The following is a 16,218-nucleotide window of genomic DNA, read 5'->3' as shown; positions in this document are numbered from 1 at the left end:
TTGGGTGTCCAAATAGCATATGAAATTTAATGTGGACAAGTGCATGGTAATGTTTATAAGGAAAAATTCATGCTGTAGTTACATGATGTTAGGTTTCATGTTAGGAGTTACCACCTAGGAAAAAAATCTAAGCATCATAGTGGACAATACATTGAAATCATCTGCTCAGTGTGCTGCAGCGGTCAAAAAACCAACAGAATGTTAGGAATTATTAGGAAGAGAATGATGAATAAAATGGAGATTGTCACAATGGTTCTATATCGCTCTATGTTGCGACCGCATCTTGAGTACTGTGTGCATTTCTGGTCACCACATCTCAAAAAAGATATAGAAGCATTGGAGAAGGGCAACCAAAATGATAAAGGAGATGGAACGACTCCCCTATAAGGAAAGGCTAAAGAGATTAAGGCTGTTCAGCTTGGAGAAGAGATGGTTGTGGAGGGATATAATGGAGGTCTACAAAATCATGAGAGGACTAGAACGGGTAAATGTGAATCGATTGTTTACTCTTTTCGATAATTCAAGGACTGGGGGGAACTTGAAGTTAGCAAGTAGCACATTTAAAACAAATGGGAGAAAAATGTTTTTCTCTCCCTGCACAGTTATGCTCTGGAATTCATTGCCAGAAGATGTAGTTAAGGTAGTTAGCTGGGTTTAAAAAAGATTTGGACAAGTTCTTGGAGGAGAGGTCCAGAATTGCTTTTAGTCAGGTTGTCTTAAGTAATGGCCACTGCTTATTACTGGCTTTAGTAGGATGGGATCTTTTTAATGTTTAGGTACTTGCCAGGTACTTGTATCCTGGATTGGCCATGGTTGGAAATGGGATTACAGGCTTCATGACCCTCATTTTGACCCAGTATGACAACTTCTGATGATCTTATGGTAATAACTGTCACTACTGACCTGAACTGGATACAAACTAATGACCTACAGTTAAATTACTTTTTTGTAGCAGTTTCCTATTTGCCATGCATTCCCTGTGTTATGGACATTTTTTTCCTAAATAGGATATATTTTTTGTTTGTTTTTTTGTTCTACTGATGGGTGCCCAAAACTGAGCCCTGATCTCCAAATATAGTTTAACAGGTACCTTATACATAGAAAAATAGAAATGACAGCAGAAAAGGATCAATGGTCCATCCAGTCTGCCCAGCAGCTTCCCATGGTAGTATTTGCCGTGCAGGTTACCCCCATGTGTTAATCAGTGCTGCTTGACGTGCTTTGCTTATGGAAGCAGTCCTGTTTTGTTTTTTTTCTTTAATGTCTGAGCATCAGTACTCCTTCAAAGCAGAGAGCGATGTTGCAGTTGCATCAAAAGCATCAAGGCTTGTTTGTTAAGGGCAGTAATCCAGCGACAGGATGACATCTTTGTTCTTTGCTTTGTATCCTTTTTTTTTTTTAACATATGTAGACATATTCCAAACTTTGACTGTTCCTGCTTAATTTTGTTCATTTCCAGTTGTCAACTAATATATCACCTCGTTCATTGTAATTTCCTTTCTCAGTTACTTGTGAACCGACATGATGTGTCTTACGAATGCCGGTATATAAAAAGTGTTAAATAAATAAAATAAATAAATAAAAAATAAATCACAAGTTTTTTCATGCTTGGTATTGGCAAATATTGCTTCATTCTGAATCCACTGCATTTGCCAATTCATTTTTCACAAGTGCATTACTCTAACTTGTCCACATTAAATATTTTCTGGGTTTCTCTCTATTTGTCTAACGTACCTTTCTCTCCTTGCAAAGTCAGTGAGTACTGCAGTTCATTATGTGATAAATTGGAGTCATTGGCCAAAATATAATATCACTGTCCTCCTTTGCTCATCTTATTGATAAACATGTTTTCCTGTCGATAGCAGGGCTGAATTAGCCATGCTGTCTGGGAAGCGTCGCAACCCGAGGTAGGTGGAGTCTCCTCAGCTAGTAACAGAGCTTTGACTCTGTGTGGCTGCGCGGTGGTGTACCCGCGCGGTTCCCTCTTCTCCTCAGTTTCTTTTTTTCCGTGAGCCGATCGCACGCGGGGTTTTTTCTCCTCACACGATTTTTTTCTCATGGAAGATTTTTTCATCGTTTTTTCTCATTTTTTCATTGAATAGAATCCCAGATGGCTCCCAAGCCATGGGGATTCAAATATTGCCAATATGGCAAAAGTATGTCCTTAACGGATGGACCTAATTACTGCTAACTGTGCCTAGGCCGTAACACAACCAATCGTCGTGTAGAGACTGCGGCCGCATGTCTCCCCTGGCCCAGCGGAATAGGGCAGCGAAAATAGAGCGCCTACGGACCGGCGTCTATGCTCCACCGACCTCCATCCATTCATCGCCGGGACTGGCGAAGTCTGTTAAGGCCCATAGAAAAAGGGCTTCATCAGTAGACCCTTCTGCAGTGCGCCTTAATCTCCCATCGGGATCCCAGAAGACTAACCTACCCTTAAAACAAGTCAGGGCTCCGACATCTGAGGGTGCAACGCAGGGGAAAGGAGATGCGTCAAAGGGTGTCAGGCCTTCTAAGCCTAAAGAACCCTTCCATTCGGTGTCGAAGCAACGGGCGCTTGGTGCTTCCACGACACATGGAGCATCCACGACGCATGGAGCAGATTCGACGCACGGCGCATCCAAGCCATACAATGCAGGTCCGAAGCACGACGCATTTAAACCGCTGGGCCCAGATTCGAAGCACGACGCATCAAAAAAGGTTGGGTCTGACTCAAACCGGGGCGCATTTTTTCATCGTAGTGCGGATGAAGTATACCATACTCCCAAGGAGAAAGGGGGACGACCGGTGCACAGCGAAGGTGCTCCTACGACGCAGACCTCGTCAGATCAAACATCTCTATTTTTAGAGAATACTCCCAAGAAAAGGTCTCAAAAAAGGAAACACCAAGAAGTTTCCCCCATGCCTTCTACATCCAGTAGAGACATTGACGTGGAGATTCTTTCCACAGCAGAAACCTCTTCATCACTACAATCTATTGCAAGTGACCACTCTCTCTCCGGAATGTCATCAGCCTCTAAATCCAAAGGACTGTCTTCCGCACAGCAGACTTCTTTGACCAAGAGACATCATTTGACTCCGATCATCAAGTCCACATCCCAAATTGTGGAAACTTCTGCTCATTTTCCTTCAAAACATAAAAAGTCAAAGATATACATTCCTCTGCAGGGAACACTTGCAGAATCTGCCATGTCAAAGATCTCAGAGGCGCTATCCTCTTTCTTTCAGGATTTGGAACAGGCTAACCAGTTACCTCCTGAGTCCCCCTCACAAACTCCTCCATCACCTTCACCGGCTCCTATTCCACAAGAACCTTATTCAGAACCGGAATTTCAACCCACCAGCCCAGTTTCCCAAATTTCATTTGCTTCTTCTAACTGTTCGACAGGACTTCCTTCTGATTCCCCGGAGGGACCACCGCGACCCTATTCCCCACCCCCCACCCCAGAAGACTTAACCTATGCTAAGTTTATTGAAAAAGGTGGGTACCCTCCTCCAAGTCTCAACAGGGAAAATACCAGATCAAAGGGCTGACATGATGGGAATTCTAAAGATATTCAAAGCCCCCGCTGAACCAACTGCCCTACCACCACATGATGTCTTACAGAATCTTCTTTTAAAAAATTGGAAGACTCCTTTTTCCACTACAGCAACTTTCAGAAAGATTGATATTAAATACAAAATATGGAATTCCTCCATTTAAGAGACTCCTCAACTTCCCCATCAATCTGTCTTCGTGGAGTCTGCTCTTTCAAGGGCAAAACGCTCCAAGCTTCATTCCAATGCCGCACCAGTTAAAGAGAGTAAATGCTTGGATGACTTTGTAAAGAAGGTGTACCACTCCTCGATGTTAACCTCCAGGATTCAACATCACCAATTTTACACCACGCAGTACCTTTTTGAAACGCTGCAGAAATAGCACCCACTTAGCATCTCAGAAGACAGCATTCTTCCACAACCCTTTCTAGACCTAGAAGAAGGTCTTTGTCATCTTCTTCGATCCATTTTTTAATCCTTTGACTCAACAACACGGGCTTCTGCTACGGCCATCACTGCCAGGCGTCTTGCATGGCTCAAAGCAAGTGCTATTCGAACAGACATCCAGGAAAAACTAGCAGATATTCCATACGTGGGAAACAATCTTTTTGGTGATCAATTTACAGATATGGTATCTCGTCTCAAGGAGCAATCTGCAGCGGTACAATCACTTACCTACACAGCAGAATCACAAAATCATCAACAGAGATATCAACCATGTTACCGTCGTCTGTATTACCCAAGGGCATATTCTCGACCCTTTACTCAGTATAGACATCAACCATATACTTCTTCCAGGTCCACACCCCAGGCTGCGACAAGGGGAAGGCCTAGACAACAAAAACAGACCCCAGCTGCACAGCAAAAACAGCCATCGTCGTCTTTTTGAGTATGATTCAGCCACCACCACCCCCAGATTTCATAGGAGGACGTCTTCAATTCTTCCTTGCCAATTGGGAATCCATTTGGTAATCAACATCATCAAAGAAGGTTACCAACTAAATTTCAAATCTATCTCACCTCTTCCTCACAGATCTTCAATACGGACTGTACCCACTCATACAACATCCCTCAGGACAGAGTTAGCCAACCTGACCTTACAGCATTCTATACAAACAATCCCTCTTCATCTTCAGAATTAAGGATTCTATTCCCAATATTTCCTCATTCCAAAGAAATCAGGAGGCCTCCATCCTATCCTGGATCTCTGTCTCCTGAACCAACACATTCAGAGAGAAAAATTCAAGATGACCTCTCTCAAGAACATCCTACCTCTGTTACAACCCAACGATTGGCTTTGTTCCATCTACCTGAAGGATGCCTACTCCCATATCCCAATTCACCCTTCCTCTTGGCAATACCTCTGTTTTCAAATTCAGAATTCGCATTACCAATACAAAGTTCTCCCCTTTGGTCTTTCCTCAGCTCCTAGGGAATTCACAAAATGCCTAGCAGTGGTGGTGGCTCATCTCAGATGTCGATCCAGATATTTCCTTACCTGGACGATTGGTTGATTGAGGCTTCCAATCCGTCCACTCTCCAGGAGCACGCGTTCTGCACCATCAATTGACTTCAAACGTTGGGATTCCTAATCAACTTCGAAAAAGCCCAACTCCAACCTACACAAATACTTCAGTTTATAGGTGCTCTCATCAATACGATAGAACAAAAAGCATATCTCCCATCAGACAGAATGCACACTCTTGTGACTTTAGCAAACAGCCTAATCAACAAATGTCAAGCATCTGCATGCCAAATCCTTCAACTTTTGGGACACATGGCGGTGGCCATCTATGTAGTTCCCCACACCAAACTTCACATGCGCCGCTTGCAATGGTGACTAAAGACGCAGTGCTCTCAGTTTCTACAACCACTCAGTTCCAAGATTCGCGCTACCAAGTCAATGAAAGAGGACATTCGTTGATGGCTCTCTCCTTCCAACCTATCGACGGGAGCCCCCTTCCATCTACCTCCACATCAGCTTGCACTCACTACGGACCCCGTCCAAGAAGGGTTGGGGTGCCTACCTAGGCATCCTGAAGACACAATGTCTCTGGTCTCCCCAAGAGTCTCGGTTCCAGATCAATCTCTTAGAACTGCGAGCAATATGGAAAGCACTTCAAACCTTCTCCACTCAACTCCGCTGCTCAAACCTCATGGTGTATACCGACAACCAAGTGGCAATGTTTTACATAAACAAGGAAGGAGGGTCCGGTTCTTGGATACTGTGTCGGGAAGCACTTCGAATACTTCATTGGACTCTCAAGTTCCAAATCTCCCTCCAAGCAACTTACCTTCCGGGCCTAAACAATATAACAGTAGATCGTCTAAGCCGAGTGTTCCATCCACAGAGTGGACCCTGAACCCAGAAGTAGCGGAAAACATTTTTCAAAAATGGGGGTTTCCATCAATAGATCTCTTCGCCACAGAAAGCAACAGACAAGTTCAAACCTTCTGCTCCATTTATCCCAGTAGCATACGGTTGGCCCCCGATGCCTTCCTCATTCCATGGACAACAGACTTGATGTATGCTTACCCTCCCATTCCGCTAATTTCTCGGACAATTCAAAAGTGCATACAAGATGTGGCGGACATGATACTCATCGCTCCTGCATGGCCAAGGCAACCATGGTATGCGTATCTGATTTGTCTTTCCATACGCCCACCAATACTACTTCAAAACCATCCACATCTTCTGACACAAGAAGAGGGCTCTCTTCTTCACCTGATGAATCAATCGCTTCATCTCACAGCATGGAGATTGAACGGCAGGTATTGAATCACCTTAATTTACCCACTGATGTGGAAGACATCCTCATTGCATCCAGGAAACCTTCCACCAGACGGAACTATACAGGCAAATGGCATCGCTATCTCACCTGGTGCAATCCTAAAAACATAAATCCTTTTTCTGCTACTGCTTCTCAATTACTACAGTATCTCACACACTGTACGAAGCAGGTTTAGCTACCACTTCGTCAGAGTACACATTAGTGCTATAGCAGTGTTTCATGACCAGCATCATGATTTGCCTATATCGAATCATCCATTAATATCTAGATTAATGAAAGGTATGTTACGACTTCGCCCACCGGTGACTAAACCACCGGTACCATGGGATCTCAACGTAGTATTGGAACAGCTTATGCTACCACCCTTTGAACCAATGGACCCCAGCCACATAAAATATGTGACATGGAAAACTGTGTTTCTAGTGGCCATTACATCAGCACAGAGGGTCTGTGAACTCCAAGCATTGGTTCACTACTCCCCTTATCTAGAATTTTACTATGATAAAGTAACTCTCCGACCTCACCCTACCTTTCTCCCAAAGGTGGTTTCTGCTTTTCATATAAATCAAACTATTACTCTCCCTATTTTTATGCCAAAGCCGCATGCTAATGACTGAGAGAAACTTTTACATACCCTAGACTGTAAAAGGGCTCTAGCATACAACAAACAAAAGATTTGGTGCACTTCTAGACACTCTTAACTGTTCTTATCCTTTAACCCCAATGATCCGGGCCAACCCGTTTCAAAAAGGACTATAGCTAGTTGGTTATCACAATGTATTCTATTTTGCTACAATAAACGTTCCATAAAACTTGAAGATAAGCCTAAGGCACATCAGATATGCGCCACAGCAGCATCAGTTGCCCACTTAAACAACGTTCCACTACTGGATATCTGCAAGGCAGCAACATGGTCCTCCATTCATACCTTCACAGGTCACTATTCCCTTCAACAACAGACTACCTCTGATGCAGCTCTAGGCACAGCAGTCTTATCAACTACACAAAAGCTATGAGACTGTCTACTACTTCAAGGGTTGCCGTCCAAATCTTCAAAAAACATTACACATGGACACAACCGGGGAGCTTGGGACTCCCAGACAGCATGGCTAATTCAGCCCTGCTATCGACGGGAAAAAGCAAGTTTGCTTACCGTAAACAGTATTTCTGTAGATAGGATGAATTAGCCATGCCTTCCCTCCCTCCTCCCTAGATAGTCAACTACAACACACTAACTTACCTTACCTCTCGCTTTGCTATAAAGAAACTGAGGAGAAGAGGGAACCGCGCGGGAACACCACCGTGCAGTCGCACAGAGTCAAAGCTCTGTTACTAGCTGAGGAGACTCCGCCTACCTCGGGTTGCGATGCTTCCCAGACAGCATGGCTAATTCATCCTATCTATGGAAATACCGTTTACGGTAAGCAAACATGCTTTTACCAACATTCCAAGCTCAGGTATCTCTGGGACACTGTTTCAAATATGTGCAATTAAGTATGATCCACTGATACTTTCCTTTGTTTGTTCTTTAATCATGTTACCTCTAGTTCAAAAATCAACCTTTTATATGGCATCACATCAGAACATTTAGAAAAATTCAGGTACATTTTAACAGTCATGTCTCCCATATCAAGTTTTATGATAATGATCTTGAAAAACTCAAGAAGGTTAATATGGTAGGATTTCTTGCCCCAGAACCCTTGCTGATTTTTGCTACTGATTTGTCTGCAAGTGTGCAGCCATCTCCTCTTTTATGATGGCTTCCAGTATTTTCCCTGGAATTGATGATAACTGTAGTGCCCTGGCTCTGATTTGGATCACTTTTTGAATAGGGCCCTATGTGCTTCTTACCAGACTTGAGGAACCTACATCTCCATAACTTGAGTTTTGAAATACTAAATACAGTGAATGTGCCACGCTTATTTCCTGGATGAATCTGATCTGGTCCTGGTTTCTTATTAGTCTTTACACATTCCAATTCTTAAGCCAGTTAGAGGAATACCTTGAGGTTACCTTGAAAGTTGTGGTTTGTTATGATGACCATCAATGGAATAGTTCACAAACAAGCCTGGTTTTGAGGATATCCACAATGAATATGCATGTGGTAGATTTGCATGCACTGCCTCCATTTTATGAAAATTTATCTCATGCATATTCATCACGGATATCCTGAAAATCTGGTCTTTGTGGCTTTTAAGGACTGGAGTTGGCCACCCTTGCAATAGATGGTAAAAAAATGTATTTTTTAACCAACTAACCAAACTATCAGCATTTTAAAAACTGTTTAAAAAATATTTTGCCAAAATATCTCTGTAGAATATTGGCAGCAAACATGGAGTTCTGGGTTCCACTTCAAACAGAGAAAACCCACTGAACAACATCACCTGCAAAGACTTCTAGTGACTATAATAGTGAAAGATCCCCATCATCATTTACCCTTGAGTAAATCAAGCTTGTACAGATCTCATAGCTCAAATTAAGAGAAAAACTATGAACAGCTTTTGACATTAGGTTGAGTTTTTCAAAAAAGTTCTTTTTAAAGATATGTTAAAATGCATTCATAAAAATTTTAAAAACACTTTTTTCAAAGTGGAGATGATCAGTGTGTTTTCTCTGATTAAAGTGAAATCCAGCGCTCCACATTTGTTGCCAATATTTCGCAAAGATCTTTTTGCAAAAAAACAGTTATAATAGTTTTTGGGGTGCCCAGAATTTAATTGGTTAAAATATTGTTTTTGTTTCTTGCCACTTATATTGATTTATATTTGTGTAGTAGAACATTTACTTTTATGTTTTAGTTTGATTAACCTTTTCTTTGGATATTCTGGACTTTCAGAAAACTGAGGAGGAGCAGGTGTTGGTTTTTAATTATGGGAATGTATATGTTTGTCTACTCAAAGTGGGAGAGAGCCAGAAAGAAAGGCAAATGAGTAGACTGTGTGGACCAACTGATCTTTAACTACTGTCTTCTACTTTACTATGACATTAAAAAGTGCTAAGTTTGGTCAAATATTACACCTATTTGGCCAAAACCATGCCTTAAATTGGGGCATTTTTGCCCTGTTTACTAAACATTAACTATGCAAAATCATCGCACTTGAAGAAGTAAATTTGTTTAGTTAAATTGCGCTTAAAAGTTAAAAAAAAAAAAAGTGATTGAAATGTATTACATTCTACTGTGTGTTTTCTCACACAGAAGAAGGCAAGAGTGTGAGGGCAAGGAAAGGTGGCAGGTGGGCACAGGGACTCTTCTCTATTCACCTTTCTTTTCTTGCCTCTCTCCCCTGCCAATTAGGTCCTGCTGGATTTTTCTCCCCTTCCTCACCCATGCAAAGATCAAGGGGAGGGGAAGCTATGGGAGACTGGCGCTAATCTATCAAATATTTTCATGGGGTTTTGTTTTTTTTTGTGTGTTTGTGTGTCTAGCAAGATCATGGTTTCCTGAATAACTGGAGCATATTTTATTTTGTGAAAACCTAGCATTTAAATATATTTCCATTTGTTTGAATGCTTTTTGCATCCATTTTAATGGGAATGGCATTAGGGAACTTTAAGAAATTGCTTTTTTACATTTTGAAATGAGATTTTTCATGCCTTAATGAATAGGATGATGATAGTTTGGGCATGAAAAGCAAGGGTTCACACTTAAATTGGCTTATCATCCTTTACTGAATTGGCAGCTAAGTGTGTTAAAATGCATTGGGCTTTTGAAATGAGATGCTGAAGTCATGAAATGCAACAGATGTCAGGAAATTGGCATCAACACCCCGGTCCACCCCGGTCCTATTTCATTGACAACTGGATTTTCTATAGAACACTTATTCAAAAGCAAATAAACCAGTGGATACAGCTGTTTAATTCCAAAGGATGCACACTATCTTCAGGGATCCTCTGATCAGCTCAAGTAATTCAAATAGGTTTATTGATTCCTGGATGATAACTTTTGCAGGCAGTAGATAGCAATTAAAATAACCACTTTTTATCTAGATCTGTAGGTTATGCATAAAACCACAATTCAATTTTGAACATTTATTACTTTTGTTCCTGAAATGTTTTGCCACTGAGGGGCAAAACAGCTTTCGAAGTCTGTTGTATTCAGCAATTTTATTTTGCTTCTTTTTCTTTTGGTGCATTCTTTTTCTTTTGGTGCATTCTCTGGAATCTGGAGAAGAAGTGAAGTCATCTTAAGTAAATCTGATCTGTGTATTCAAATCCCTGTCTGGATTCTGAAGAGGTTTTAAGTATTTTGCTGTTTCTGTTGGACTTTTGTTGCTGTTCAGAATAAGATATAGGTTACTTACATCCAAGCCTTATGTCCTGACTTTAGATTTCTTGATGTCTGTCAGCACTTCATTTGTAAGTTACTGCTATTCAGATACAGCATTCGCAATCATTTTAAACATTTCAAAATAAAAATGTTTGAAGTTGAAGTTTTGGGGCCGTAAAGTGTTAGCAAATGAGTAAGAACTATTCCCTATACGTACCAGGATCAGTCCTCATTTATCTAATTTGAGGGGTATCAGTAAGTTAGTAACACGTCTGACCTTTAGTGGCCAACACCGGTCTTCTCTATCTTTAACCATGAAAAGTTCTTCTTAGATTTTTCTATGCTTATTTAAAAATCTTCATTATAACAAAAGAAGCAATTTAAACACTGTCTTAAACTTGAAAATCCATCATCAGCTGATGTTTCGTATCATAGACTACTTCAGCAGAACATGTTAAAATGCTGTCAGGAAGTGAAGACCTAGTGCTGAGTTTAAGTTGGTTGTTACCAGCTTGCTGAAACCCTTCAGTTAAATTAGATAAACAGTTATACATTTTGATGGGCATAAATGTCAATTAAGTACCTTTGTCTCTATTTTTTGATTGAGTTTCTGAGCAAGTGAGGCACTTATTAGTTTTAGGTGATTTAAAATAAGATAAGTAGTTAAAGTGCATGTTCAGCCCATATGTCTGTATGTGAAAATTTTTTGACAGGCTATTTCATACACTGAGGGGTATTTTGTGTTTTTTGCAGATCTTCTAATTCAATTGTGAAAAATTCAAAAGAAGATGATGATATAGAAGACCTAATTGAAGATATTTTTCATAATGTCAGCTTTGATGAAAAATTGGTGGTAAGACCATCTACCAAGTAACATAATAAATGACAGCAGAAAAAGACCAAATTGGCCCATCTAGTCTGCCCAGTTGTGATGCTTCTGTTTTGGGTAGTTGAGCATACAAATTCCTAAACTCCAGCTCTCAATTTCTTCCACCTGAACTTTTCAGCCCCTTTCCCACTACTACCCTCCACATCAGTCCCAAACATGTCCAGAATCTGCCAAATACTGGCCTCCACCATTCCCAGTGGTAGGTCACTTCAGGTCCTTTCATCCTTATCTATAATTCCCACAAGACCAACACACAGGTACCTCTCCCATCCTTCCACTAAGTTTTCCAACAATCCACGCATCCACCAAAACCCATAAAGCTATAGACCAAAACATCTGGTCTGCTATGCTTATTGAAGTTTGGGGTTTAACCATAATCACTCCATGTAGGTTACTCCTGTGCTTTTTTGGAAGCATAGTCTATTAGGGGCATAAACACTGTTACAATCAGGTTATCCCTTGGCTACAACTAGGTCATGCTTCCACTATTCCTTCTCTTTTTGCAAGTAAACCTTTTGAATCTGCCATTCTGAGAGGGCATTCGATGCATTCACCATCCTTGTCATGAAAAAACATTTCATGACATTTTTCCTGAATCTACCCCTGTGGAACTTCATTATCATGATTCCTAGTTCTGAAATTTCCTCTCTACTGGCAAAGGTTTAGTTCTTGTAAATTATTAATACATTCAGGTATTTAAATGTCTCTTGATTCCTCCTATCTCTCTTCACCTTTCGGTTATATGTATTTAGGTCTTTAAGTTTCTTCTCGTATGGTTTTGGTGCAGACACTGCAACATTTTGGTTGCCTTTTTCTGGACCCTCTATAGCCTATGTATGTCCTTTTAGAAGTATGGCTTCCAGAACTGAACACAATATTCTATGTGAGTTCTACCTATGGGAGCCGATGCAATAAGGTACATTCAGCAGAAGGCACAATTGTGCACACATTTTTTGTGTGCAAATGTTACTCCTCATGCAGCAAGGAATTTTGCACACAAAAAATGTGCATATACTGTGCGTCCTGCTTAGTGCCCTTACATGGAGATCTTATGCAAACGAATGCAATAATTATTACCCTCCCGATGCAGAGATGTGCTTGCTTAACACAGGTTTTCTTAGCACTGGAAATTTTACTCTTGGTCAGAGGTGGAATAAAGTTTCCAGCGCTTGTGTCAGTCTATGGGCAGAAGCTGAAATTCTGACACTGGGACCTGTAATCAAGATTTATGTGCAGAAAACATGCTTCCTCATTGTCCTACCAGACCAGTCCAGGCAAGTGGCATTTTTCCCTCTTACCAGCAGATGGAAGCAGAGAGCAAGCTGCTCCCATATGGAGGTGTCATTCTCCATAAACCACATGGATTCCTGAGCAATCATGTGTGCATTAAAGAGCTTCCTCCCTGAAGTAAAGGGGAAAGCAGTAAGGGTATTTAAAAACAATGCCACTGCAGTAGCTTATGTCAGAAGGCAAGGAGAAACATGGAGCCTGCAAGTAGTGGAGGAGATGGAATGCCTCATGAGATAGGCGGAAGTACACATATAAGATATCTCATCTCTTCATATAGCAGGAATATTCAATATACAAGCCAACTCCCAAGGGCGTGGGAACTGGATGAAGAAGCCGTCTATCAAATTATGACCAAATGAGATTGCCCCCAGTGAGGTCTAAGGCAATATATAAGAACAAAGCAAAACAATTCTACAGCTGAAAAAGAGAATGGGGATCATGGGGGTAGATGCACTAACTCAAAAGTGGCCCAGAAACACACTGCTATATGTATTCTTGCCTATGTCAATGGTAACAAAGGTGGTGAGAAGGATCGCCATCATGTGACTGTACATTGAGTATTGTGGGAGGTTCTGGTCATCTCATTTCAAAAAAGACATGGCAGAACTAGAAAAGGTGCAGAGGAGGGTGACAAAAATAGCAAAGGGGATAGAATAGCACTCCTGTGATGAGAGAATATGCAGGCTAGGGCTCTTCAGCTTGGAAAAGAGATGGCTTTGAGGAGACATGGTAGAAGTTTATAAAATCACAAGTGAGGTGAAACAGGTAAATAAAGGATAGTTATTTACTCTTTCAAAAGATACTAAATCCAGGGGATGCTCTAAGAAACATAACAACCAGTAGATTAAAAAAAAAAAAATCGAAAGTACTTTTTCACGCAGTGTCCAGTTAAGCTATGAAATCTGTTGCCAGAGGATATAGTCAAGGCAGCTAGCATAGTGAGATTTAAAAGAGGCGTGGACAAGTTCCTAGAAGAAAAGACCATAACATTATTAGCCAGGTAGACTAAGGAAAGCTATTGGTATCCCTGGGAATAAGTAACGGAAGTAGATTTACTTTATGGGATCTGCCAGATTCTTGTGACCTGGATTGGCCACTGTTTTAAACAGGATGCTGGGCACTTGGTCTGATCCAGCATGGCAGTTCTTATGTTTTTATTATGTTAATCTGCATAGTAACTTTGATGTTCCTTACATCCCATCATCTGATTCACTGTGCACGCTGCTTATGTTAGACTCTATGTATATTGAATTTAAATACATCATAAAAGTGCTAGGTTTGGCAATTTTGGGGAGGAGTGGTAGTTACCTAAAAAGTTAACTCGATGAGAAGTTTTGTTTTGAAAATAAGCTTGTAGGCTATCCTCATATCTGCAAGCTGTATGGGGAGACAGTTACTACAGCAAAGAGGTTAATAAATACTAGTATTTGCCTAACATGTTAAATAATCTGAAAATGAATATAACATTTTCTAAAAGTCTAATAAAAACATTTTACGCAGCTATTTACTGGCATGTGTCATGGTATTGTGCATCAAGAAACCCAAATCAACTAAACTTTTCACTACTAAATTGTTTGACTTGGCCTTAAGTTTCTTCAGTTATTTGAGGTAGTAGTAGCAACACTTTTCAAGTGAGTTGGACCATCAAGCAATTAATTTAACTGCACAATTAAGGTATGTTTTACAATAAATTTTGTTGTGGCTCATGCTCTTTGTATTTATTGTTGTTTTGCAGAAACCAAGAGCTCATGCTTCAGATCAGTCAGCTGTAAGTGCTTCTATCCAGATAAATAGCAAAAAGTAAGTTCATTAGACTTTGGTTAATAAACAAAAAAACCAAAGCAGCTAAATCTTTTGAATATTGGTAAACTGGTTTCTGTTCACACGTAAGAAACATGCTCAGTAACCGAGAAGCTGATTAAGGGTTAACTGCTTTTTAGGAGGAAGGGATAATTGTAATCTCATGCATTGCAAAAATTTAGTAGTTTTGTAATTAAGCAGTATACTGGGAAATTTGACATACTGAACAATGTTACCAATGCAAATTAAAATAACCATCCAAACAAATATTCTAACATTTAATACATGGCAAATGCAGTTATGTAATGGTTCTGTGTCTAGTGCCTATTTTCATGTCCTGGACATCCCAAAAATGTTTTGTGACAGGAATAGTAAAGCAAGGGAAAGAGTAATCAAGTTTCAGTAGACAGGATTTCCAAGTCACTCAGCTAGAAGGTCTCTCTTAATTCAGTCATACACCCAGAGGTTTACAAGTCCATCTCTCATGACATTTACATGAAAGATGCAGTTCTTCAGAGGCTTCATTTCTGTATCATCTTAGGTAGGAGTGGCAAACAGTTTTGAATTCTGTTCCCACAGTGCTAAGCTTTTGGAATTACCAGGTTGATGGGGTCATTTGATTTTTAGTTCAGTAGGGCTTTTCACTTCCTGAGTGTCTTTAGAATTGATTACTCTGAATAACTCTTAACCATCATGGATGTAAGACCTTGTATTCTCAAAGACGTTATATTGTTCTGATATTGATGAAAGTATTGAAGAACCTTAGCTTGTTAAATAGCCTTTGAGATTTGTTTTCTTTTGTCTCTGGGACATCTTTGTCTCTGCAATAACTTTCTTTCAAAAATAATTATTTAGCAAATCTGATGATTCTATGAATAACTGAATTTGTTTTCATTGAGTTTAAGTGCTTATAGTTTTAATGGCACTTTATGGGGAAGATAGGACGCAATAATCAAAAGCCTTCCAGGATCCTCAACTGATAGAAATGCAGACCAGATAGTACAATTATAGAAGAAAGTAAAGACTCTAATATTAAAGTTATTATCCATCTGGGGGCCAACGACCTCGCTAGAAACAGTATCTAAGCAATACAAAAAGATTTCCAGAATCTAGGGAAAGATTAGATATATGACAAAGACTATTGCCTTTTCTGAAATATTACCTTTTGCTAGAAAGGGAAAGGAAAGGCTAAGGCAAATAGAAAATTTCAATTCATGGCTCAAAACATAGTATGAAGAAGGTGGTTTTGGATACATTGAAAGCTGGAGCCATGTATAGAACAGTAAAAGATTATATGGTAAGGATGGTCTATATATGACAATAGCAGGAAAGAAGATCCCTAGCAAGAAATTCTGGTCATACATCATCGGGCATTTAAACTTGAGGATGGGGGTGGCAGAAGACAGCCAATAAAATTGAAATGTCACCCCTGAGCAACACAGGAAGTGAGAGGAGAAAATAAAATCAATCCGCTCAATATTCCACATTTAAGAAAAAGAGCAGAAAAGGTGACTAGGAAGAGCAGTAAATCAAGGGAGAATACTTTGAAAGCTGTGACCACAAATGCACACACTCTGGCAATAAAATTCCAAATTTACAGGTTCTAATGGTGGAGGCAAACGTTATTGCTATTACAGAGG

The 16,218-nt window shown here is 40.2% G+C and overlaps 1 protein-coding gene across 4 annotated transcripts in view; it reads left to right on the top strand.

The window, feature by feature from the left end:
- C2H8orf37 (chromosome 2 C8orf37 homolog) overlaps positions 1–16,218 on the top strand; it is an 83,103-nt gene that overhangs the window by 7,960 nt on the left and 58,925 nt on the right. For all 4 annotated transcript variants that reach the window (XM_029591748.1, XM_029591747.1, XM_029591746.1 and 1 more), the window contains exons 2-3: positions 11,353–11,452; positions 14,514–14,578. In XM_029591748.1, the coding sequence (XP_029447608.1) occupies positions 11,353–11,452; positions 14,514–14,578 (165 nt within the window). The remainder of the gene's footprint in view (positions 1–11,352; positions 11,453–14,513; positions 14,579–16,218) is intronic.

The sequence above is a fragment of the Rhinatrema bivittatum genome, chromosome 2 (genome assembly GCF_901001135.1).
Source record: "Rhinatrema bivittatum chromosome 2, aRhiBiv1.1, whole genome shotgun sequence".
Lineage (NCBI taxonomy): Eukaryota > Metazoa > Chordata > Amphibia > Gymnophiona > Rhinatrematidae > Rhinatrema > Rhinatrema bivittatum.
The sequence above is the reverse complement of the archived record's forward strand: the minus strand, read 5'-3'. Positions and strand labels throughout refer to the sequence as shown.